The sequence below is a fragment of the Sphaeramia orbicularis genome, chromosome 10 (assembly GCF_902148855.1).
Source record: "Sphaeramia orbicularis chromosome 10, fSphaOr1.1, whole genome shotgun sequence".
NCBI lineage: Eukaryota > Metazoa > Chordata > Actinopteri > Kurtiformes > Apogonidae > Sphaeramia > Sphaeramia orbicularis.
In genome coordinates, this window is record NC_043966.1 from 11,085,463 (window position 1) to 11,112,906 (window position 27,444).

Genomic DNA, 27,444 nt, shown 5'->3' on the forward strand with positions numbered 1-27,444 from the left:
CTTTCAGTCTTTAATTTTTTTTCTAATCTAATTTTTATACATATACACATGTTTACAGTATTTTAGATTATTTATATATTTCATAAGGTGTGTTTTATTTATTTTTATAACTGACGTGTTGAGCTAAGCACCTGAAATTTTGTTTGATAAAGTACTGATGGTGCATTATTAAATGACAATAAAGTAAAAGTCTTTAGTCTTTTCTTTGTATTTTCCCGGCGTTGAAATCAGGTTCATATAAATGTCAGGATACATGATTACCGGCCACATGTCTGTATTCTATTCTATTCTATTCTATTCTATTCTATTCTATTCTATTCTATTCTATTCTTTACCAGCGTTAGATACAAGCGTAGATCACTTGTTGTTTGGTAGCTTGTATGTATCCACGTCCAGTCCAATTGTCTTTAATTTCATGTTATATTCCACATTTTTCCCGGTCTTGCTGTAGTTACTACTATGGTCCGCCATGTTGAGCCGGTTTGTTTTTGCCACTCAGTCTGACTTAGAGGGGCGTGGCCCAGGGGGGAAGTGACGTATGTGCATTCCCTCTTATTTGACCACACCTCTTTCTCAGCCTCTAACCGGCGGCGTTAGGACCCGGGGCGGGGCTTCCTGTGCTCGTGCGCCGGTAGAAGAGGAAGGTGCAGCCTGCCCTGCTTCTCGCGCATACCCGCGAGGCTCTGACAGCAGCACGAGCGATGCGAGTCAAAGGCTGCGAGGAAACAGAATAAACACCACCGACAGCAAAACCACCAACCAAACAAACACCACCTCGGCCGAAAAACGTCTTGTTTTAGCAGCGAACGCACGCAGTCGTCATGTCGGTGCTGGCTCTGCAGGAGTACGAATTCGAGCGACAATTCAACGAAGACGAAGCGATCCGATGGATGCAGGAGAACTGGTAAGAACACACGGACACGGCGGCATCAGTGTCGGTTTTAATATAGCCCAAAAACGTTTTCCATTACAAATCCAACGTCATGTGTACGTGCTTAACGTGATGTGCAGGTTTTAACGGTGCACATGCATCAGCCATGCTCACCGGGATTAAACCTCGCCGTATCCTATTATATCAAGCTCTCTGTCATCATCGACAAACTGCAGGTTGTGCCACAGGAAAAAAAAAAAAAAAAAAAAAAAAAAATCACATTTCCACAGGCCTTTTTTGTTTCAGCCGTCTACAATGACCAACCTGTCTGAACCCAGTGAATGGAACCAGACTATTGCATTATTCATCTTCAGCTGAAAGGATTTGTCCTTGATTTAGTGTCATTCATTCCCCTGGCATTAGTTACAGCGACACCACTGTAAAAGGTCATTGGTGGCTCCAGATGCTTCATCCATGTACATCACGGATGTCAATGTCATTTTACTCCAGGGGTTCACATACAGCACAATGTGATCAGTAAAATAATAACATAAAACTTAAACTAATATTGATGACTCAAAATATTTTCATGGTTTTTGTGCAAAAAAAGTGAAATTACTGTATGGAAATGTTTACCTTTACAAACTATACTTACATCTATGAGCAACCAGACATTTCTTAAGAAAATAAGTGCAATTTTAACAGTGTTATTCCTCAGTTTATCGATTACACTTATGCATTACAATTTACAGATCCCAGTGGATCTATAAAGCAGCATAACATTTAGTAACATGCATCTAGAACTGAAAAATATACCATTTAATTTTAAGATTCATTGGACATCTGCGCAAAACTTTACCGATATTTATTAAATGTCAAAAAAACAGATGTGTGTATTGTTGGTTTTTCCATTAAATCACAAATGCGATGATTTGTTTATTTATTATTGCAAGATGACACGAGAAGTAATTCCGTAAACATGGCGACCAATGTAAATATCATAATGATTTACAGATATATTCATTATTGTTATATATTACCCCTCTGTCCTGTACTAAATTTAAAAAAAAGATTCAGTTTCCTGGTGTGTCTACACATACCATGCCATGTTTCTTTTAGAACTCTTCTTCTACGCTTGTTGTAACATCTGTCAACATCCATTTTTTTTTTTTTTATTCAGGTGACTCCAGTTGCGGAAAAAGGTCTTTCCATTGCAGTTTTGAGTGATCTAACATTTGCTCGAAAAACCACCTCTTGCCAGTGCAAAAACTTAATCAAAAAATGAGAGTTTTGGCGAAATTGTCATTTTCCATTTGGTAAATTTTTATGCGCAAGTTATATTCGTGCAATTTGAGGGTCAATGGAAAAGCGACTAGTGACCCCCTTGACTGTCACTGTCTTCTATGTAATTTTTGCACTTTACAAATTTATCCCACTGGCCAGATCGAACCCTTTGGAGTGCCAGTTTTGGCCCATGAGCCATATGTTTGACACCAATGATGTAGATAGTCAATGGATCAGTCTGGACATAGAGGAGCAAACTGCATCCTCACCAGTAGCATTGTCATTTTATTTCTTAAAGCAGTGTATGAGTGTTTGTCACCAATTTTTCATCAAATCTGTAAAACCCGAGTGATAGCCTAAGTATCATGAATCCATTAGTCTTTCCTGATTATGCACCTGAATTACTTCCCTCACGGTGAACAACTTCAAAGTTGACTCCATCACAAGCAGTCCATTTGTGTACTAACCAAACCCAAACCAAACTGTCATTCAGGCCTTTTTGGAATTCCAAGCAGCCGCAGCAGCAAGAAGCAATGAAGCTGTTTCTGTGTTTGTTGCGGCTGCGGCCATACTGTGGCTGCATGGAATGCCCATCCCCACAATGCACTTCATAACAAAATTTCCCAAAAGGCCTGAGTGACATATCAGTTTGGCTTTTGAGGGAGTACACTTCGAAGTTGTTCACCATGAGGGAAGTGATTCAGACGCATAATGACAGGAAGACTATTGGATTCATGATGCATAGGCTATCACTTGGGTTTTACAGATGTGATGAAAAATTGGTGATGAATGTCATATGCTGCTTTAAGAAGACAGCCTGGGCTCATCTGCTGTTTTAACTATGATAATGACATCATAAGAGTGTAGCATGTTGTCAGGTAGGAATGCATTATATTCTGTTAAGTCTACCTTATTCAATTACACAAACTCTCAAGGAAATGTCCTTGTTAAATTTCAGTTACAGGATGAAAACATGACTAACCTGCTTTAAGCTGAAAACTAAATTAAGATATGTAAATATTTACCTAAGGCGGTGCCCTTAAGCTTTGCACATGTTGCAAGATTTGACTGAGTTGACCACTGCTGTCACTGGAGTTGGCACAACCACTATTCCATTTGTATCTGTGTTGATGCTTTCTATGTAGGTCATGTGCACAGCCATGTAGCATCCTTTGTGTGAACTCCTCAGAGGGTCATTATGGTCCAGGTCCATGCCAGGTTGCACAAGAATTGGATCTTGGCAAAACAGAATGAGTCATGCGTAAAGTTAGCTTAGGCTTCATTAAGCATTCAGTGGCAGTGTGGTTGTAAAAAAGACAATCTGAAAGCAGCACCCAGTGAACGGGGGTGTTCATGTCTCGTGTCTTCTTGTAATGTGGCGCAACACCCTGCACAAAAGAATCAGACTCAGAAAAATTTTATTTATTCCAGTTAGAATCAAATAAAGTATCAAGCAACCTCAAAACAGTTTCACTTTTAGTCACTGTATGTGAGTGTGTGTGTGTGTGTGTGTGTGTCAGACATCAGAGCAGTGTGTAGGAGCTGTCCATACCCTAGTACTGACAACCAACCAATCATATTCATCTTCTGATGTCTGCTGACAGAGGCTCAGCCAATCAGATTGCAGCTGGTCTGTGCTGACTTCTCTCCCCTGCTCCAGTAGTGGAGGATGTCAGACTGGACCAGTGCACATGGCCAGTAGGGGTGAAGAACAGAGAAAATGGGATTTGATAAGACATGTATTGCACTTCTAATGTACAGATAGTAACTAAATGTGACATGTTTTTATGACTTAAGGGGGAAAGGGAAATTGCTTCATGAAAAACAAGCCTGTATGTACTTCAGCCTATGTGTTTGAGTCGTTCAGTAAGCCTTAACCCTTGTATGGTGTTTGGATCTGTGGGACCCATTTTCATTTTTTACTGAAAGAAAAATGATGAGTAATTATTTGTTTATGATTATTTTTAGTATCTCATATCTTGATTGTATTACATTTTATTAAAAAAACAAAGTAGAAATGAGTAGCACTGTAATTCATAAATGTGATGTAACAAAGGCAAAAGTCAAACAACAAGTCAGTTAAACATATACTGCTTTTTATGTTGCTTGGAATTGGGATGAAGGAAACATCTGTTAAGTATTTTAGCATAAAATTGTTTGATTACGTTGAATTAAAAGCCCACAAATGCAGTGGGTCCACCACACCCACGAACACTGGCTGAATAACCAAAATCTGAACCCCACACAAGGGTTAATGAAATGCACATCAGGAAAGCAACTTTATCTCTGGTCAAGCAGGAAATTCATTTCTGGGAGACATGGGTTTTAGCTTAGTTTTTATGTCTGTTTTTTTTTGTGGGAATATTCTATTATCTTAGAATACGACAGTGCTCATGTGCTGTGAATGAACTGTTTTTTTTTTTTTTTTTTTTTTAAATGTAGATAACTTCTGCAGTTTTAACAGCCTATGTGATAATGTTGCAGTCTGTCTTTTACCTTTAAACCGTGACAGAAAGAGCAGCCAGTTAAAAGTAGCAGGAAAAAGTGCTGGAATTGAAAACACTCACTTTTCTCGTGAAGCTTTTGAAGCAGTAGAGTTGAGCCGGAGGAAATCTGAACAGCCATCAGTAATTACAGCCTTCGAAAATGTATTTAACCCCGACCTGTCCTACCTGTCTGAAAACTTGTGAGGTACTAAAGTCTATGTAACAGATTAGATTTTCTGAACATGTGTCCATAGAAGCTGGTTGAGTCTTGATTCCTCTCAGACCACTTGAATTACAATGTTCTAAAAGGAAAATTGTTATTTTTTTGGGCTAAAAACCTAGTTACACTGGAAATTTAAGGGTAGAATTGCAACATGCTAGCAATGCCTGCCTTTCATTTAGGAAATAAATTTGGACCCTAAAGGTAAAGTAAACTCAAGGTGTATATCTGAAATATAGCATTATCAGTCACTAGTTGAGTTAAGTTGTGTGTGAAAGTTATTTAAGTAATTGAAAGCAGGGGTTATATATGACACCACAAGCCATTAGCTAGTAAGTGTGGAGGTAGCTGAGGTTCTGAAGGTACCTTTACTCTACATTAGTTTCGTTAGCTTATCTTAACTGGTTATCACTCTTAAATTTGTTTTTCTTAGATAAGACTAAATTATAATGTCTAGTCCTAGCAGAAATACCTCACTGTCAGAAGGACACACGTCATCACTTGATCAAACAAGTCAGACCTAATGCCATAGTTTGTCTCAGGTTCTAAGACCATAACCACTTTTACACAGAGTTCCCGGAAAAAAGGTGAGATGGTGATCCCACCTTTCACCACCATTGACCGATTTGCACAGCCACACCAAAGGAGTGATGTATAACTTGCGTGTCTGAAATACTCCAAGCATAGCGGTGTTGACGCTCAAAACAACAATGGAGGATGAACAGAGCACAGCGATGTTGACCTCGGTATCTCCTCAGTTCGACATCCTTCTGGTTGCGTTGATATGTTTGTTTACTGTACACGGCCCGCGCTCATTTTTAAAGCCCCCCCCAGCACAGGGGTCACACACACAATACGTTATCAAAACGTCACACCTTAGTTGCGGAACAGGAGGTGCTGCTTTTACATAGTGTTCCGGAATCATGGTTCCTCCTTTATCATGGCTCTGCTACTACCTTCAGAGGCATTACAGAGCCGTGACAGAGGTGGGGCCAAATGATCCCACCTTTTCGTTAACACAGATGTTAAATATTCCTAGAAGTGCTGTGTGAAAGGGGCTCATAACACAGGGGTGTCAAACACACGGTCCGTGGGCCAAAACTGGCCAACAAAGGGTCCAGTCTGGCCCGTGGAATGAATTTACAAAGTGCAAAATTACACTGAAGATATTAAAAATCGAGGGTGTTGAAGTTGTTTTTAGTTCAGGGGCCATGTACAGACCAATGTGATCTCAAGTAAAATAATAGCATAATAACCTATACATAATGACTCCAAATGTTCTTCATGGTTTAATGTGAAAAAAATTCTATGACATCATGCCTATAAGTAATGACAACACCAAATGTTTCTCTTTTGATTTAGTGCAAAAAAAACCCCCAACCCATTAAATTCTGAAAATATGTACGTTAACAAACCATCCTTTAACAATAAAATGTGACAAACCTGAACAAGTATGAACAACCTGAAATGTCTAAAGTAAATTGCGAGCAATTTTAACAATATTATTTTACCAAATATTATCAAATGTTTCGTGCATTTATAGATCCAATCTGTAATGCACATGTACAAATGAGACAAGCTGAGACATAAGATTGTTAAAATTACACTTATTTTTTATAAGAAGTTTCACTTTTCAGGTTATTCACACAGTTTTTGTTTGGATAGTTTGTAAAGAAGTTATTTTTTCGCACTAAAACAAAGAGAAAAATTTGGACTTGTCATTACTAATATGCTATTATGCTGTTGTTTTACTAGTCCAGCCCAATGGCTCCTAAAAGAAAATGAGTTTGACATCCCTACCACAACATATTCTCATGTATCATTCATTGAGTGTATGTACTATTCTGTGCATTACCTGAGGTGCTTTCACTTCTCTGCACTTTGAGAGGTGAAAGATGCAAAGCTACACAAGACAACTTTCTGTCCAGCCCAGAGGAATGAATGTATTTCACAACAGATACATCTACTGATGCTGTACATGCTGTGTATATATGCCATTGTTTTGCAGGCATGAATGGAGACTGGTACACCGATCTAATGCATTCCCTCAACAAAGGCAGCTCGCAGTTCAGTGCAGAAGAGCTGAGGGTTATTGTGAACCAGACTTCCCAAGACAATTAGGGGATAGATGTGGAGACAGAAGACAAGGAAGAGGAAAAGGGGCTAGAGGACATGTTGTTAGTTACAAATCAATACCATCCCTTTCCTCTCTTACAACATACACACAAGTTTGTTTAGAAGCAGGTTGATGGCTTTGTAACGCCGGAAGAATGTACTCATAGTACAGGTTTTCTCTGTTTCTCAGATTTAACAGTGCCCCAAAAAACTGAACAAGTACAATAAACACTACAGGAGTTGATAGGGTTGCACAGATTGTTGTACAGTGCTTTATAAATGGAAAATAAGGAGAGTAGGGAAAAAGTCTTGGTTTTAGATACTACTGTAGTCGCTGCCTTTTAGTTTATTTTATTTCAGGAACACTGTTATCATGCAGAGCCTGGTAACTGAGCTTCATGTGCAGAGTGCAGCCTCTTTGCACTTCAGACAAAAACCTGAAACATCAGCTGAAATTTAATCTGTGCCTCCTTACTGTCACCACTGTAAGACCCCTGGCAGTCCAAATCACTTCATTCATCTCGCACCATTCAGTTGGGTTTATCTAAAAAGCCTTGCTCGGCTGTAGACATTAACTGCTTACTTTCCTGTTTAATGTTGCATTTCCTTTTGAGGCATTTTAGTCGAGGTGCACTTGTAAAACTACTCTGACGGAAGGATAGTGGTGCTGCTTTTTTTTTTTTATTGTCCAGCTATTTCACAATATCATCTACTTTCAGTCCTTTCATTCCTTTTCTTAAAAGTACATTTTCTCCTAATTTAAATGCATTTTATCTTCTTTTTTTCTCAGACAAGTGTTACTTAATGATGAATTATTTTGCACGTGTGATGGCTGATGTCCGAAGTTACAATAAAATACACCAAATTTGCATTTATGATCTTATTGCTTTTGAAAACAAATGGTGCCAAGCACAACAAACCCCGCCCCTCGCATGTATTGTATTGTATTTTGGCATCAATTCCAGCTGAAGTCATTGTATCTTTGCCTGTGGTGATGTCAGCATATCTTTTGCCTCTATATATGCGCCAAATCTGAAGTAAATTGAAACAAAATATATGTTTTTATAGACATTTGAAATTCCACCCATTAGAAGTAAATGGGAGAAAAGAAAAAGATAAAAAAAAATTTGAACTTTGACCTACTTTTCCCAAACTGTAACCACATCTATTCTGGGTTACTGGCAATCTATAATCCCAAATTGGTATGAATTCAACCAACAGTTTTGCTGCTACAGACATTTGAAATTTCACCCATTATAAGTAAATGGGGGGGGGGGGGTTAAAATTTGAACTTTGACCTATTTTCCCCAAAATGTAATGAGATCTATTCTGGGTCACTGGCAATCTATAAACCCAATTTGGTATGAATTCAACCAATAGTTTTGCTGCTAGACTGTTAACACATAAAGAAACAAACAAACTGAACCAAAAACAATACCCCTTGCCCTCCCTTTGGGGGGGGGGGGTAATAAAGCACTAAATGTGTTCAGGGTAAGGTTTTTTCCTTTAAGATGTCCTCATTGTGCTGCAGCTTTGTTATAAAAGTGACAGTGTTTCCAAAATCACAAAATACTAATGCAATATCAGGTTATTGTACTATACAACTGTGCCCTACAATAAAGCAATGGCTGCTTTTTTTATGGTTGATGAATGTTTAGATTTTGCATTTCTGCTTCTTTTTCTGACAGGAAGACATTTCTTGCACTTTTATGTGATGATGTAAATGTGCTGATGATAGATTAGATTATGGTATTGCTTGTCAGAGAGTCAGTTGTTACATTCTGTTAAACACACATCTTCAACTTGCTGACTCACTCTGTTAACTCCCACAGACGTCATCATTTCTCATTACCGTGCAGGTTGCTTGGAATCTGTGTTTTCAGTTTCTGAAAAGCCTCTGGGGTAAAAACCATCCCTGTGGCTTGCTGTACTTATACTAAATCTCTAATGATTTTCACCCTGGATTGATAATAGGGGATGTAAAGCCCTGAAACGCTGCATTGGGACTGAACAAAGAGACTTGGGTCTGTTTTTCATGGTTATTTTATGTTTATTCTCAGTATTTTTAGGATTCAGTTGCCCTACTTTTTTTACACTATTAAATGTATTGTTCCCCTTTGAGAGATACAGCAATACCTTAACCAACAATGACCCTGTTGTATTTATTATCACCACTTTTAATCACTTGCTTTTTGATTCAGAAGTACCATGGCTCATTCTGGAGTCTGGAGGGTCAGATTCCTTCGGGACTTGATCAGTTGGGGAGATGAGTCTCTTCTCTCTTCTTTCCCTCGTTTCATGTTACTTATTTCGTCCAAGAGCCTTCAGCCTTTTGTTTTGAGAGTTCTTGAGCCCTGCTGTTGACTAGATAAGACAAGTAAATGTGCTTCTTCTGAAGGCGTAAAGAAATAGTTGCAATTTTTGGTAGTAAGAAATGAGGTTACGTTTATTTACCATGACATTCTCTGTTGGGCTGACTTTAATGCAGACTAGTCAAGCTTTTTTTAAAACTGTAGACTAAATCAGTTGTGATAACAAATCCCAAAGATGTTTCAAAGAGCAGTATTACTTGTGACTAAATCGGATTATATATATATGTATACATCACACCACTAAAGCTACTTCCTCTTAGTGGTTTTATGACTAAATCTAAGGAGTGATGGGTTGACATACTGCTGACATTTTAAGGAGAGCATCTCACGGTGATGCTGATCATTCCTGACCACGATAACCAAGAGCTCACCCGAGGCTTAATGTTTGCTTTGATGCCCTTCTTCTCGTGACTGGTGAGGCCTGAGATATGAATATATGGGCGGGTTCTGTAAGAGTTAAGGTCTGCCTGAAGTGTTGCTGTGTTTCAAGTGTCATCCATCTGTCAGCGACTGTTGACATTGGATTATTTGTTGCAAAAACTACTGACTTTGCTTCAGTTTTGCATGCATTCCTTTAACCCTTAAAAACCCAGAGCTACTTTTGTGTCGGCTTCCAAATTAATTTTTCTCTGAAAAATCCATTCTAAAGTGATTTATCACCATTTACTGTAAAATTATCCTGTGCATTTTGCATAAAAAACAAGTAAATCATGTATTTTCTGATATTGAAATCACTGCTCATGTAGATGTTCGCTGAATCTGTGTACATTTAAAAAATATATCAAAACAGAAGAAAAGTGACTTTTTCAGCAAAATATATCATTAACTGAACATGAAACGAATGTCTCCATCCACTGTCATTTATCAAACTCCATGGGTTTTACTGATGAATCAGTGTTGTAGAAGATGACGGTGTTTCCATGTTCACTATGGAGCCTCTGATCGTCCAAATGGCTCACATCTGATGACCATGAAAATATGACACAGGGTTCCCACAGGGTCTTAAAAGTCTTGAATTTACAATTTTGCATTTAATACCTTAAAGAAGTCTGTAAACGGTATTAAATTTGATATGGTAGGTCTTAAGTTATGTTGCCATATATTTGTTGGCTGTATTGTGTTTAAATGTGTCTGTTAAATGTCCAAGCTGCAAAGAAAGTATTGTTAGTCGACTCAGTTCCACCTGACAATTTATATTGAAATTAGGAACCAATTATCACTAACTTTGCAGCCCCTGGTGAGAAATGACCTTGGAATGGTGGTAATCAAGGAGTTGGAGTAAATAAATACATTTTCCAACATTCGAGGCCAGTATGGCCATGAAATAGGATGTGAAACAGGCGTTAAATTCTATTCTAAATAGTCTTGAAAAGGTCTTACAGTCTTAAATTCAACTTGTAGAAACCTGTAGGTATCCTGATGACAAACTGCATTTCACACCGGTTATTTACATGTGTTGACAAGAACTAATCTCAGGAAAAATATGAGCTGCAGTAAATGGTGAAAGAAATACATTTTTGATCCCATTTGAATTCCCATCATTTACACATATGTTTGTCAATGTGAAAGATAATGTTACAAGTTGAGAAAACCAACATCTAGTTTATGTTAAACAGCTGAATGTACTGCATCTTTCATAATAAATCAGCAACATTTTATTTCAGTCTTCAAGAGCAAGGCATAAAAAAGCATTAACAGAGATGAAAATCACTACAGTCTGGTCACATTGAAGCTGCAGAGACACCTTCAGTGACTCTGAACAGATCATGGAAAGTAGCACTTCTGCTACTTTTTGGTGTGTAATCTTTCTTTTTATATATTTTCACAGTCTGAACTAGCGCAAATGATGGCATAATTCACATGGGATCAAGAATCGCATTTCTCTCACTACTAACTATAGCCCCTTTTACACAGCACTTCTGTTCCGGGAATATTACACCTTTATTCCGGAAGGATGTCTGTGTAAACGAGATGGTGGGATGGATCATTTGGTTCCACCTCTATCACGCCTCTGGAGGTAGTAACAGAGCCGTGATAAAGGTGAAATCAAGATCTGGAATGCTATGTAAATCATAATCTGGAATGCTATGTAAAAGAAACACTTCTCATTCTGCAACCAAGGTGTGATGTTTTGATTGGCCGGAAGGATTTAAAAATGAGCGCGGGCCTTGTACAGTAAACAAACATATTGACCAGAAAGATGTTGAACTGGGGAGAAGCCAATATCTGCGAGCTGTTGTCACTTCAGGCGGAGGACTCTATCCATGCCAACATTTGTGGAATGGTGAAAGACCCTGGAGAGGTTAGCTATGCTATGCTATGCTTGGGGCTTGGGGTGTTTCCGACGCTCAAGTTATACGTTACACTATACGCTACGCTGTGCTGCGTCACTGCCCCTTTGATTCTGGAATGCAGGTCTGCTGTGAAAAAGTCCAGCCTGTCTCACCTCTGTTACTCCTTTGGCCTGGCTGTGTAAATTGATCAATGGCGGCAAAAAGGTGGGATCACCATCTCACCTTTTTCCCGGGATTTCTGTGTAAAAGTGGCTAGTAATACACTTTTTTTTTCCAAAGTCAGATCCCAGGGGCAGGATTTGGGCTCTCCAAACACAAACCAGCCATTTACAAGAGATCATTATAAAAGAGATGCATAGATACACTGAAGTGAAGGCAAAAAGGGCAGCAGAATGTAGTGAGATAATAGGGGAAACTGTTTATAATGCACTTATAAATGTTGAGTAAGACTATAGAAGACTATAATGTTCTTCTGCATATTCATTGACCTAAATTGTATCTCCTGTGATCCAGTCTTTAGGAATACATGATCTATAGCCTATACATTTTAGCAGTTTTTCGTACATAATCTTTCAAAAGGAAACCATATTTTTTATACAAGATCCTTTGCTTTACAAGCATAATTAGATATACTCTGCAGCACACCAAGGTATCATTAAGATACATTTTGGTAGCAAGTTGAGAGCACATTGTGCTTACATCACCACTGAGTGCAATGCAATGCAATCTTCCTGCAAGCTATTTGTCTCACTGCTTAAAATAAGCATGACTCAAGATGTTCTTAAGCACTTAACAGGCTGAAATCATTAACACTCAACAAAAGTACTTTTCTATTTCCTTAATAGATGAATTGGTCATTCAAGTTGACCATCAGATACCAATGAGTTAAACCAGTGACTGATACTGATATAATCCTGGTCATTTACAGCTGACAAGAGATTGTGTGCAGCTCGGCCTTGTGGGTGTGTTACTTATTGGATTATATATGGATGCTTCCTGGTTGACAGGTCATTCTGTAATAACTAGGTCTTGTATGTATTTCCTTCTGTTCTTATTTTGTAGTTTGGTGCTTGTCCACTGTTGACACAGTGACTCTGATTCCATTTGTTTTAGATTCATACAATGGTTCAAACGACCAGTCACACATCCAGAACTGAATGATAGTGTGTGTGTGTGTTTGCATGCTTCCATCCACGTTCACAGATTTGTTTTGCATGCTATTGGATATGCACGTGACCCTGAACACCACTCTGGTGAGACATTTAGACACCACCATGCTGTCACTGTCACAGGCCTGCAGACTCATCCTTACACTGCAAACTCAGGATTACGTAGTGGGTCAAATCTGGACCAGCTAATGCAAATCCCAGTTCCACAGCAGGTTGTCCAGCAGCTTTACACAACACTGCTGGGGTTTCCCTTGGTTTTCTGGAGGGCTTAGGCTGTTGTGGTGGTGCTCATGCCTCAGTTCCAGCAACAGCTGTGGCTGGAGGCTTTACGTGTTTACCATAGTGTATTTGTTTTTGCCTGTCTTTTGAAAGCCTTGAGGAAATTTCATCATCTTTGGTACAAATGTTAGTTTTTGACTAATTTGAATGCAGTCAAAAGTGAAACAACATTATAGTGATTTGACAAAATATGGCTATAACTAAAAAATGAACACACTAAATATCTCAAAATCTGTATGATCTAAATATGATAAAATGATGACATGGAGATATTTTAGTCCAAAAGGTGTTTGTGTTTCTTTGCTCACCATCATAGGATGCTCATCTGGGATCATCATGATCCAAACTTGTGCCTCTAACTCTAAATACGCTGCTTTGCACTGATTATAACACTTGTCTACAGTCTTGTGACTGGAAACCAAAGCAGTATTTCCCGTAGAAATGCATGTGCATCCAGTAGTGTTTGTAAGAAATGAACCACACTTGGTTGACCAGTAACATTAATGCACCAAAACATTAATGATGCAAGGCTTCTTGGATCATACTGCTTACACCATTTCCTGCCCCCATAAATATTTGATATTGTCAACTTACAAATCCAGTTTTGTCAATAACAGGTGATTTGCACTTCTACAAATCTGTATTTTCAGCTAGTATGGTATATTCTGGCTACAGGAGTAGAGAAAAGCATGCAGTTTTTTTCTGTTACTTCAGCCTAGGTGCACTGAGCACTTAGAATATGTCTAATCTAACACTTTCCTCTTCATATACTGGCTACATACAGACACACATATTCCTGAAGTCACAGTTAATGATTGCCCAGGTCTTTTGTGATTTCCCCTCAAAGTATGTGAAGCCCGTATTGAGACTTATTACTTTATGGTTTGTATTTTTATGATGTTTCCTTCTGTTTGAGTCCTGTTTGTTTTTATCAGCGCAGTTTAAACAAAGCACTATCTGTGCTCTGATGTTGACATTTGGTGTGGAGACTTGTAGATTTGAGAGGTGCATTGCAGATTGGATTTTTGTTTTGTTGGCTCTTTAACTTTATGTTCTTTGGATAGATATCTCAGGTATTCAGCATGATTTGGCAACAGTGCAAACCGGGCCGCCACCCAGCGTCTCGCCCACATTCTCACTCAGTGACAATGACAAGAGAGAATGAAATGTTAAAGAGATTCTGTACCTGCCTACATGATTACTTTTAGGTAGGGGTGGGCGATATAGCAAAAATATTGTATCATGATTTTTAAAAAATAAAATCATGATCTCGATTTTATCACGATTCTTTACACTGATCCTTGAGACTAATTTGCAAGTTTCTGAACAGTGCAACCAAACAATTTCCCTATGTAAAACAGTCCTAAAACAAAAAAAATAATTTAGCCCAAAGAACCTTCCAGAACATTTTTAATTTAGCTTGTGCAATTTTCCCAACAGGTGGCTGTAGCTCTGGTTTTTCAACTGGTAATCAGTGTATTGGGTGGTCTTGGATGGAGGAAGAAGTCCAAGATGAGAAGAATAATAATCCAGGCACTCAAAAAAAAAAGATAAATGTGGAATGAACTTGCTCCTCTTCTCCTAGAGTGTGTTTACGGAATGCTTCCGTTAAAGTTGTTTGCTTTTGCTTAACTCTACTTGTTGCCTCTGGCTGTGGTGTGGCTGGTCTTCTAGTTCAGTTTGACTCTCATACTATTTGGATGCGGTCTCTTCAGCTGATTAACAGGTTTGTAGTGTTGACATACGTTATACTAAGAGTATAACGCGACGTACCTGTATGTGGAGGACTCACATCGGGCATACTGTAGTGTGTGTACTGTGAGCAACGCGGAGTCATTTGAGGTTTTGCTCAAAAACAGGTTGATGTGTGCGGACGTCCACGGAGTCAAGTAAGCCCGATTCTGTGGGGGCCAAGTCTTAAGTTATAGACTTGATTTAAGATAGACTTGCCCTGCCATTTTAAGTTTCACTTTCACTGCGCGTACTCATTATGGGGTACATGTGGCACGAAACGCACTCCCGTATAACACCCCACCCCCCGATTCCACGATCTTTCTGCTTTGTCGGATTGTCAATACATTGTAATCCTTCACAATCTAATATCGTCATATTGCATACCCCTACTTTTCGGTATATTTGTATTTCATGTGTTATTGTCAAGGCGGTACAACTTACTGAATATGTTTTACAAATGCCTGACGAAATTATGACGTAATCGCCATATTGATTGTTGTAATAATTTTTTGCAATTGCTCAAATAATTTCCATTCAGCAATATGAAAACAGCTGTAAATCTGATGATGGATTAGAAGACAGAGTTTTCATTGCAATTATAATTTTAATGATTACATTTTTCTGCAGAGAGAAATTTAAGAAAATCAAAGTAAAAAAATCAAAGAAAATCAAAGTGAAAGCAAGTTCTAACATTATTAATGCAACAATTTCCTTCACATCGCTAAACCTATGGAAGAACAGTACAGTTTATTACAGCACATAAACACTTACTGAACACTTGCATCAGATTATTTGCATCTTTTTCATATAAAACCACTGCTGCTGCTTACTGTTATTTGGAGCGAAACACAGTTGGTTGAAAAGGGCTGTTTCCAAACACTGCAGCAAGCAAGACATCACTGCTGATTCTGTTATTACTCCATGCTGATTCTCCCCAAAAGAGCTCTGACGTTGTAGTTTTCCAATTATGCTGCCTTGGCCCACATCAACAAACAGCCGAATCATGCCTTTTGCCACACCCCCTATAATGTAGTATATTGTCTATAGGCAGAATCAGGAGGGCTTGTTGCAGTGTGTTTTATGTGTAAATCTTTATATTTTACAGTTGAGTCCAAGGAAATAAAATCACACCAGATTTATGGAAGTTTCTGACATTCTAGACTGTTGTATAAACCCACACGCACACACACACACACACACACACACACGCACACACACAGAATGTCTTATGTGTTTAAATTATAAAATGCATTAAAGATAGCATCTGTGATTTTTGCAAGAAACTTGTAGTAGGAATTATTAATGTCCCGATTTGGATTTTTTTTGCTTCTGGTCAGATTTTTTTTGGGGGAGGATTAGTCTTGCCAATACCGATCCGATACAGACTTTTTACAATGAAATTTTGATTTCAATTTGTAGTAATTATTTATAGGTTATTATGCTATTATTTTACTTGAGATCACAATTGGGCTGAATGTGGAACCTGAACTAAAACAAGTATGACAACTTTGACTCTTAATAACTTTTGTATAATTTTTGCACTTTCCAAGTTCATATTGTGGGCCAAATTAGAACCTTTGGCAGGCTGGTTTTGACCTGTGGGCCTTATGTTTGACACTGCTGTAGCCAATCTATGGACAGGTCCGTCCAGGTATTATATGGGGATGCGTTCTGTGCCATACATTAGTGATGCACGGATCAGTGGGTTTCTTGCGGGTCGGGTTGGGGTGGGTCAAAAGAATGTCACTTTATTTATGCTGCGGGTTGGGTCGGGTCAAGTAATTCCACAAAGGCCTCGCCGGTTGAAAAAAACCCGACTTGCACATCACTACCATATGTACCTCATAATGAGTATGCACAGATCTTAAAGTGAAAGTGAAACTTGTAGATACATTACTAATTCCTGTAAGCGTCTCGCTGTTGTGCAGCTTTTCTCTATTTTCGGAAACTTTAATTTAAGGGGGCAGGACATTTGTTTAACCACACACCCCCGAACTGGGCCTGGATTGGCCCAATCTTGTGACTAAATCTGATCCGATCTTCTAAAATATGCTAGATCGGCAGCCAATACTGATCTTTATATTGGATTGAGACATCCCTAGCAGAAATGGGGTATGCTTGTCTTATTTATCAAGTAGTGTAGTGCAATATTTATTCCAAAACTTGAGGAAAAATGGATTTAATGACAAAAAACTAAACATCTCAGACATATTAGTTTGGTAATGATCAGTTAATGTTGAATCTCAGAGAACTGCAGAGTTTTTTTTCCCTATAGATTAGACATGCTATTTGATTACTTTATTATTACTACATTTACTTTATTATAAAAATCAATAAAGTCTAATCTAAAGTAATACTATTTTGTGCAGTTCAACTTGTTTCTGCAGCTTTAATTTCTGTTTGAATGATCATGTTTAAATCTAAGGAGTGACTGTTGAGTAGAGCTTTAGAGACACCATGAAGCATAAAGGGATGATGTGAATTCACACTGATGTCTCAAATAGATTCCTGTGGCTGCAGACATAGCTTGGCTGCAGCTGGCAGAGCCTTTGCAAAGACAACAACAGCAGCACCTCCCCCCACCACCCGACCAACTTGTCAGCTTTGACCATGCCCTTGGGTTTCTTTACCCTGTATTATTTATTTCTGACAGCAGTGTAATCCGTCTTCTAAACTTACCACAGTGGGACCTGTGCATCTTAACCTTTGGCTTGTTGAGAAAATGGAAAATGGGAAAAGAAAATTGTCCACTCCTGCAATCTTGACTTGGATCATTGAAAATCACATTATTTATTAAAAATTAGAGAATTGGATAACCCTAACAGTAAGTAGGAATAGCTGGGATCAGAATATGACACAGTTTCATGTTTATATGTAATACTGGATAATTATTTTTGGTGATTTTTAAGGCTGGGCTGTAAAATGACATTCATAAGTATCGCAGCATTAAATTCCTCCATCAAAATATCAAATGTGTATATAATATAAATATTTATATAGCACCCACATGCCTGGTCTAGCCTAATGATTATTGCTGAGTAGTTGACCATTAATCATTAAATCTTTTTTGATAATCAAAAAGTTTTAATGAATGTTTTAGAAAAAAAAAAGGAAAAATGTAATTATGTGATTCTGGCTTCTTACATGTAATATTTTCTAACAGTGAACTTATTAGTCATTTGGTTTTGGATCAAACGAGACATTTGAGGATATCCCTTTAGCACCATTTTGTTATGTTTTGTATCATTTAACAGAGAACATAATCAGCACATGAATGAACGGTGGAATTAATGATTTATTGCAGTCCTACAACATGCTTAAACATGTTTCAGGCCAGAAAAGGGCAGTGATGCACCAGTGTACTGTCTTTTCTGCTGAACCTAACAAACACCAGAATGTTGCAGTGATAACAGTGTCTGACTGTTTTATTCTACTTCAGATTGGTGAAATTGTCCACTGTTGAGCAAGTGTTTGCCGTGTTCTGGGAGATGTTCTGTTCAATATAGAGTAGCTTAAAACTGCAGATATTCATCTGGTTTCTGTAACTGTCACTCAGGAGAACACATTGACCTTTAAGCTCAAAAGAAATAGTGTTGTGGCATTTAACTGTGAACAATTTTGATTATATTGCTGAGGATTGACCAGACTAGATTGACTTATCCATGGCCTGTGCTTCCGACTGTGCAGATTTGATATCTGTTCAGGATCTCATTAGACACTGCACACTACCAAGTCAAAGCCTACAGAAGGCTATAAATCACTTTGACTTTTGACCTCAGCCAAGACATGCTCAGATGGGAATGCTGAGATGCTTGTTCCTCTGCAATCCTCCCATCTTTCCTATGTAGGCCACATTGCTTTGTATGTTGCTCTGTTCTCCCCTCCTTCGTGCCGAGTTGAGAAACAGTGATGTCATTCTGCAGTCTGAGCCCGTTGTCATTCTGTGAAAGCAGCTCCTTCTGACTTTGACTCGACTGCTTTGTCCTTTGTTTGGTGGAGGTGGCCTAAATTTGTTTGTGGGCTTCCTTCAGGCATGAAGAGGTGGCATCCTTCACCCACACTGACACACAATGAGGTCCGTTATTATAACAACTGACGCTGTTATGATACGGTTATGATAAGATCTCCATTGATACACAGAGGGTTGCTGGTGTAATAGTGCAAGCTTCAAATTGCGATTAATGTTTTACTTTGTAAATAGAATATCTTTTATTTGAAGCATAGAAACAAAGTGAAGTTTCCTGAGCTAATCTGTTGCATTATCACTGATGTTCAGCCAAACATGACTTACTTATACATACATATCTTTGTAAAAAATTACAGTGAGGCAGAATAAATGCATTTGCCATGATATAACAATGTCATTTTGCAGTTTTATGTGTATCTTCATTGACATGCTGCAAGATTACTTTTATAACAGGGGTAGTCTCAGGTTGACATCATGATTTCCATTTTTCTTGCCCAATGATTTAGTAGCAAACTGTTTAAAGATAATTTAACAAGTTTATTGTTTTTTTTTTTTACTGTATAATACAATCATAATTCCAACATTAAGACATACAGTTTGTTTGTAAGGACAATGAAACACATCACCATACCATAACCTCCATTTTGTATATATTGAAGCTTTATATTTTATTATTAATTGTTAAATTGTCCACTCTCTGCTGGGAAATACTATATCCATTTTCTTTGTTCTGACCTTGGAATAGCAGTAGTGGAACAGGTCCTTGGGCCAGTTTTATGCAATCCATTATCCCTAAGGCTGAGAGTCCCACAGCTCCTAGAATGCCTTGTATTTTGCTCCAGGGTTTTTTTGCTCTTCAGGCTTCTTGCCAAAAATGTTGCTCTACATACCTTCAACATCACCTTACATATATACACTCACCCTTCAGGTTCTGGTCATTGAGTTCTGCTGTATCCTCACCCACATAACTACATTTTTCCATTGTTATGTGCACTGCATTACCTAACAGTTACTTTCCTGTCTGTCCAATAGACCAAACTGTTTTTTTTTTTTTTTGCTGTTCTAGTTTTAGACAGCATCCTACAATCTTCTGTTGGTCCTATTCAGCATCCAATCTGTCAAGTCAGACCACCTGCGTTTTTTAATTATGCTGAGCATTGGGAAATGGTTTTCTTTAGATTTTGTTGTGCCAGGTGGTGTTTCAGCACAAGTCCTCTACTTTATGTGGCACAGCAGTGATCTCTGACAAGGCAATTAAAGCAAACAAGCATCACAGGACAGTCAGAGTTGGAGCTGACGAGAAGTAAACTGAAAGCTAAGCATTCGGCGACAGTTGGAGCTGGACACAAATCATTAAATAATTTCCTCAGGTGCAGCATGTGAAGTCATTTTGGCTGTTATGTGTGTTTTATAAACAGGCTTTTGTTCTTTATAGAGTTTTGATGATTAAGGGGGAGAACTTGGAGAGGAGTTTTTGTGCTTCAAGACCAGAAATATAGAAACTAGCACTAAAATGTTCTTGAGGCAAGTTGCAAAAAGAAAAACTCCACCTTAACCTATAAAGACCCAGTGTAACATTTGTGGTAGTTCCCAAATGAATTTTTCCCTTAATTTAACCTTCCTTAAATGGTTTATCACCATTTATTGTAATACTATCTTCTGTATTTTCTGTGAAAATAAGGGATTTTTCAACATTTAATTTACTGATCATGTAGATGTTCATAAAAAGTCAGATTAAAGTTGAGGGTTAATGAATCAAAAATAGAGAAAACTGAAGAAAAAGGGACTTTTTCAGCAAAATATATCATTAACTGAACTTAAACCCAGCATCTCCATCCACTATCATTGGTCTAGTTCCATGGGTTTTACTGGTGAATCAATGTTGTAGAAGATGAGTGTTTTCAGGTTCACTACTGAGCCTCTGAACGTCCAAATGGGTCATATCTGACGACCATGGAAAGACGGCAAACTGTGTTTTACACCGATTATTTACATGGATTAATAGGATTAGTGGATCAACATGGATTACACAGTTTATATCAGTAGATGATTTTGGTAGATTGTGGATGTTTGGGTCTTTATGTCTGTGTAGGTTCTCATTTGCCCAGGTCATCGCTCTTCTTGGTAGTTCTTCTCTGTTCAACTGGACTGGTTTAGCTCTTTTGAAAACGTTTCGTCTCTCATCCAAGAGACTTCTTCAGTTCAGAACTGAAGAAGTCTCTTGGATGAGAGATGAAGAACATCTTGGATGAAGAACACCTTAAATATACTAAACCTGTTGATGTTATCAGTTTAAAGTGTGCATTTAGTTATGACAGTCTTTCTTTTTCGCGTTTACAGGAAGAAGTCCTTTCTCTTCTCTGCACTTTACGCTGCCTGTATCCTGGGAGGCCGCCATGTTATGAAACAGAGGGAGAAATTTGAGTTGAGGAAACCACTGGTGCTATGGTCTCTCACACTTGCTGTATTCAGGTGAGAAAGCTTTGACATTAATAACAGCAGCAAATATACATCTGTGTATATGTACTGTAGTCCTGTCTGTACAGTTGTCTGCTATCTGTTTGTCTGTCTATGAAATTGTATTTTCCTAGTTTCTCTGCTGTAGATGTGAGGTACTGTTAAAGCAAGACGTTCCCTCAGTTTGCGGGAACATATGGCCCTTTTCCACAGCTTGGTTATGGGCTCTAGTCACCCCAACTCAACTCCATTCACTTTTGGTACCTGGTTCAATAGTCAGATTTGTACTGCAGATTGTAGCCTGCTTTTACAGATTACCATATAACATATAATCAGTGTACAGTTACTTGGAAATAATCTTCAGTGCTAAAATGTGCTACATCTTGCATACTTTGACAACATGGACCAGAAAACAAATGACAAAAATGCTAGTTGGATAATGTTTTCGAGACGTACAATGAAGCTTTGTAACTTACGGCTATACGTAGGTCTATTACTTACTCTTACCCTAGAAGGCATCTAAAACATGAATGTATTTTAATGTGCAGACAGTGTTTTGCTCTTGAACTGGAGCTCAGAGACATAAATTCCTTTTCACTAAAACCCATTCACTCATTAATTCATTGAATTTCACATTTTGACCCAATACTGTCTATTGAAAAGGAGCCAGTGAACACTTCAATTCAATTTTTATTCATTAGTCACCCATATTTGGTGAGCACTACTGTTGTTTTTGAACTTACTGTTGTAGACCAGTGTAATCAGTGATATAAAATAACAAGTATTCATGTGTAAAGGCTACAGTGAGATTACAGTAGCTTAGGTTTTTTACAAACAATGCAGAACATTGATGTGTTTCTAGTGATAGTTTTCTCTGACAATCAGTTTTCTCCAGTGAATGTCATGTCACCTTTTCGTAGTGCTTCAACAGCAGTAATACCAAAAATGTACTGTCCCAATTTTACACAAGAAGTCAAGCTAGTACCATGTAGTGGAAAATTGCCAGTATAGTGCATCTAGTCAGTGGACATTTAATAAATAAATGTACTCAGATTGCTCAGCATATCGATGACACACATCCCTGCTGTAACAGTTTGTTATATCGATATTTACTCTCTCTAGTATATTTGGTGCCATCCGTACGGGGAGTTACATGACGTACATCCTGATGACGAAAGGGCTTAAACAGTCAGTTTGTGACCAGAGCTTCTACAACGGCCCAGTCAGCAAGTTCTGGGCGTATGCTTTTGTACTCAGTAAAGCACCAGAGCTGGGTAAGTCGAGACTTCTTATGTACTAGAATACAGTATATTGTTTTCCATGCATTAGACTGTCCATCTAAATGTATTTATTTATTTATTTGTTTGTTTATTTAGCAGGGACAGTACACATAAATGAACATTTCTGTAAATGTGCCAGTATTAGCAAAAAAAAAAACATTTTTCAACTGTTGTCCCTGGGTAAGATATAAAGTGCCAGCGTTCATAAAATTAGAAACATTTTAAAAATTAAGGCTACACCCACACATTACATAGCATTAGTAATTAGCAGTCCACAACCAGAGATCTATTTGTTGACACTGGACATTATATTTTCTTAAAGATGCGTCTTTGGCTTTGTGGTATTACCTGTGTCAGTCTGGGATATTATTTTCCATGAACTCCAGGCTTCATTCAGAACAGTTGTTTCTCTCAGTGGGAAGGGAAGGTGACAGACGTTGACTGTTTATCATCTCTTTTTCTGGTTGTTGTCCAAACCAGCAGGAACATAACTGTTCAACCTGGAAACCAAAAAGTGCACAGTCACTCTGTCTTTACCCATGAGATTTTACAGAAATATTTCCATACCGGCATACAGTTTTGTATTCTTCTACCGTAAGACATGGTATAAAAATCATATTATGACTGTTAAGGTCATGAATTTAAACTATAAATACACAATAGTAGAATTATGGGTACTTTTTCAATTTTCTACAGAATTGTACCTTCCTTTTTGTACATCATTTGGCAGGGAGGAATGCAAAGATAATACACATAAAATAAGTAATAACATCCTAAATTACTTCATTCATTAGCATTATAATACAGCAGTAAGTGCATAGGTGATGTTAGTACAACTGACACTTTTGTTTTTTTCGGTATTTTGTAGCCTACTATTGGAGTTTTTTTTTTTTTTTGATAGATAGATAGATAGATAGATAGATAGATAGATAGATAGATAGATAGATAGATAGATAGATAGATAGATAGATAGATAGATAGATAGATAGATAGATAGTGTAGTGCAGCAGCAGCATGACAAACAGTAAAAATAGAATATAAGATTAAAATAGAATACAAATGCAAACACTCTATACATAATAAATTACAAGTATAATAAAAACAACTAGAGGCACTCAGAGAGCGCAGACCTCCGCCAAGGCTGATCAGTGGCCCCCCCCGTGGGCCCCCCCAACCCCGATCACCACCAAAATTTAATCATTTCTTCCTTATCCCATTTCCAACAAACCCTGAAAATTTCATCCAAATCTGTCCATAACTTTTTGAGTTATGTTGCACGCTAACGGACAGACAAACAAACAAACAGACAAACAAACAAACCCTGGCAAAAACATAACCTCCTTGGCGGAGGTAAAAATGGTAGAAAATTTGGGCAATAAAACAGTAAGGTGCAACAATAAACTGTAATGCGCAAAATAAAACTGAATTTTTTTGTAATATGGACAGTAAATTATAGTAATTAGTACAGTATATATAGTAATTATAGCACCTCTCTGTGTGCTGAGAGTCTTGATTATGTCTCGTATTTTTTGCATATTTGGGAGTAACTTGAATCCCAGCCATTTTCAAGGGGTCAAATATCTTTGTTTCCTCCTCCTTTTCCTTTTCCCTTCCTTTTACTCAGATAAATGACCCATCACACCCTACTTCCACTAACAACCTCCTCTATTGTACCCACAGGCGACACGCTCTTCATCGTTCTGAGAAAACAGAAGCTCATCTTCCTCCACTGGTACCACCACATCACCGTGCTGCTCTACTCCTGGTACTCCTACAAAGACATGGTGGCCGGTGGCGGGTGGTTCATGACCATGAACTACCTGGTCCACGCCGTCATGTACTCTTACTATGCCTTGCGGGCGGCTGGCTTCAAGGTGTCACGCAAGTTCGCCATGTTCATCACACTGACCCAGATCACCCAGATGCTGATGGGCTGCGTGGTCAACTACCTGGTGTATTCGTGGATGCAGCAGGGCCAGGAGTGTCCATCCCACATGCAGAACATTGTGTGGTCATCCCTCATGTACCTCAGCTACTTTGTGCTCTTCGTTCAGTTCTTCTTCGAGGCCTACATCGGCAAGTCTAAATTAGCAGCTGCGGCTGTCAGTAAGAAGGCAGACTAAAAAAAAAAAAACAAAGAAACGCCATAATTATTGGAAGAAGGGAAATGATGAAGAAAAGGGAGTCGGAAATTGAGAGCAGGGACCAATGACTTGAGAGAATCGTTTAGGGTTGGGTGAGGGTTGCCTGGAAAGAAAGACTGACGGTGGAGATGTGGTGCAGAGGTTGGGGGAGTGGGAGTGGGGGTGGGGGTGGGAGGGTGGAGAAGATGGCTGACGTTTATGCTTGAGCTACTAACGTGCAGATCTAAAATGCCTCGATGGGGGTGACTTCTCTGTTGAGGGATACTGAGGAAGCAGAACCACCGTGATCAGAAGCCATTGCGAGTTGTTCATCTGGTGTTTTAAAACTTTTGAATTCACCGTTAATAGTTTTTAAAAGATAATTTAACCGAAACATCAGATTATAAAATTTCATCTCCCACAACCATGTGTTTAAAAAAAAAAAAAAAAAAAAGAAGGAAAAAAAAAAAGAAAAAAAGAAATGTATTGGTACATATGAAGATGGATAGAGTCGGCGTGTGTATGTTTGTTTGTCTGTCAGTGTGTGCTGTTTTGTTTTGTCAAAGGAAAAGTTTGAGATACTGAGGAATGCATGAAGCTGCTGGGTGTCGGGTGGTTAACATGAATTGATGGGGTGAACGGCACTGTCTTCTGTGTCTTACATTGCAAAATGCGATATTTTCTCAGGTCTTAGGTTATCTCTTTCTTAATATAATATGCATATCAAGACAAAGTAGACATGTTTAACATCAACACCGGTTTACAGTACAGCTGAAAATCATCCAGTGTGACTGCATAGATGTATAAAGTATGACTAAAGTTGATACGACAAACATGACTCAGATGATCACACTGCTCATGGGCCTGATGGGGAAACAGATGCTTAATGTGCCCTGCTTCACCGCCTGTCATGACCGTGCAGATGTTGCCAACCACACTTGGAAAATGACTTGCCATTGATTTCCAAATGCTCAAAGGGTCCCTACCAATGAAGGAATCAGTCTGTTGGACACTGAAAGCTTAAATGGGAGACAAACATTTATGTTTAGCAAAAGAAAAAAAAAAAGTCAAACATGCAATTGTCAAAATTTGCTGTATTGATTTTAAAAATACTATGTATCCTTAATGGTGTCTGTTGTGCTATTGTGCATTTGCACTGTATCAATGTCAAAAATTGTTGCTGAAAAACTTAATGTATGAACAAAGTGCAAAATGTGACATTCTGTGGTTTTTATTTTTATTTTTGTCTTGGATGCAACATCTTGACATTGCTCACACATTATATATATATTTTTTTGGTGCTGAACCTGAAAAGCCATTCCTGGGACTACCTGGCAGATTTACAAGCAGCAATATTTAGACAGATCCGAAAGTGAATTTCAATTCTAGTAAATTTTGTCGAACTGTTTAAATAGAGAGTGCGCTTGCATGCATCTGCTTTTGCACATTTTCATGGCTAACAATCAAACACTGAAAAGGAGAGGAAGGGCTTGCAGGCTTGATTCAGTGAAGGTTCAATCTTTACAGCAATAATTTGTCGGACAAATTGTTGCATAACTGCAAAAGTGTCAAATTTCCCATGTTTCCCTACCTGTTTACATGTGAAGTACTAAAGCCAATGTATGTCACTGCGTAAAACAGGCTTTTTTTGTAATTTGACTAATTGAGTTGAAAATTTTAACCAATTTCCACCATTGCTATTGAATCAGCATTTAAAAGTATTCACATCAACTGTACCTGGTCTCCACCTAGAGGAACATATGTGCAATAAAAATTGTTTAAAGTAAATGCATTTCTTTCATTAAAAAACATGAATTTGTGCTTCACTTTCCTGACGAACCATTCCTTTTTTGTGATAACATATAGTTCTTACTTCTCATCAGATTTTGGTACCCTAGAAATCTAATTTCATGCTATTTATTCTATTTAGTTTATGTGGGATATGCATAAGCACACTTTAAATCAATGAAACTGTTAAAACCCAGAGCAAAAACAACTTTAACAAAAGGCTTCACATTGTTGTTTTAGAAATCTGAACAACAAATGTATGAAATATACTGTTATGTAGGAGGTCTTGTGTTGTAAATTCAAAAAACCAAAGAAGATAAGTAAACATGCCACTTCCGGTCGCCATCTTCCTTTAGGTAATAAAGATACACTGGTGTTCGTCATAATACCGGAGAAACCAAAGTATTTTGTTTTAGCTCCGCTCTCACATTTAACACATTGCGTTTCTGGGGACTCTGGAAACAACTTCCTTTACGGTAAGTTATCAAAAACTTTTCGTAAGTAAAATTCACTTTGTCTTGAATCACTGATAGTCACTTCCTTAGGTTAGCTAACTATTAGCTTTTTGCTAACTGTTAGCTTGTGAATGTGTGTGGCTGGTTGTCCGTGACAGATAATGAATACGCTGATAATGGTTGAGGAAACAAAAAGAAAGAAGTACAGCCTAGGGGAAAACGGTGATAGTAAACTGTGAGGTTAACTAACATACTGCTGGAGTCACGAATGAAAATGACATTAGCCTAATGATTAGCTTAACACAAACATCCTAGCCAGTGTCATGTATAGAAGGTATCCACGTGAAGTCACCGCGGTTCCGTCCACTAAGTGGCAGAAAGAGGGAGATGAGTAGCGACTTTGGCTTGAATACTGTGAAAACTTTAGAACAGTCTAAAAAATCGGGAAGAGCTGTTGTGTCATTGATTGCACAAATAGATTTAAAAAGCACTCAGAGCTATCGTTTTAGCGGCGACCTAAAGCCAAAGACAGAAGAAGCAGATGGATCGC

The 27,444-nt window shown here is 38.2% G+C and overlaps 1 protein-coding gene across 1 annotated transcript; it reads left to right on the forward strand.

The window, feature by feature from the left end:
- The first annotated feature begins 648 nt into the window (after nt 1–648).
- Nucleotides 649–26,477, forward strand: elovl6 (ELOVL fatty acid elongase 6). The gene is made up of 4 exons (XM_030145643.1): nt 649–904; nt 21,132–21,263; nt 22,371–22,522; nt 24,209–26,477. Exons 1-4 carry the CDS (start codon nt 822–824, stop codon nt 24,649–24,651), a joined length of 810 nt encoding a protein of 269 aa, XP_030001503.1. The 5' UTR covers nt 649–821; the 3' UTR covers nt 24,652–26,477.
- The last annotated feature ends 967 nt before the right edge of the window (nt 26,478–27,444 follow it).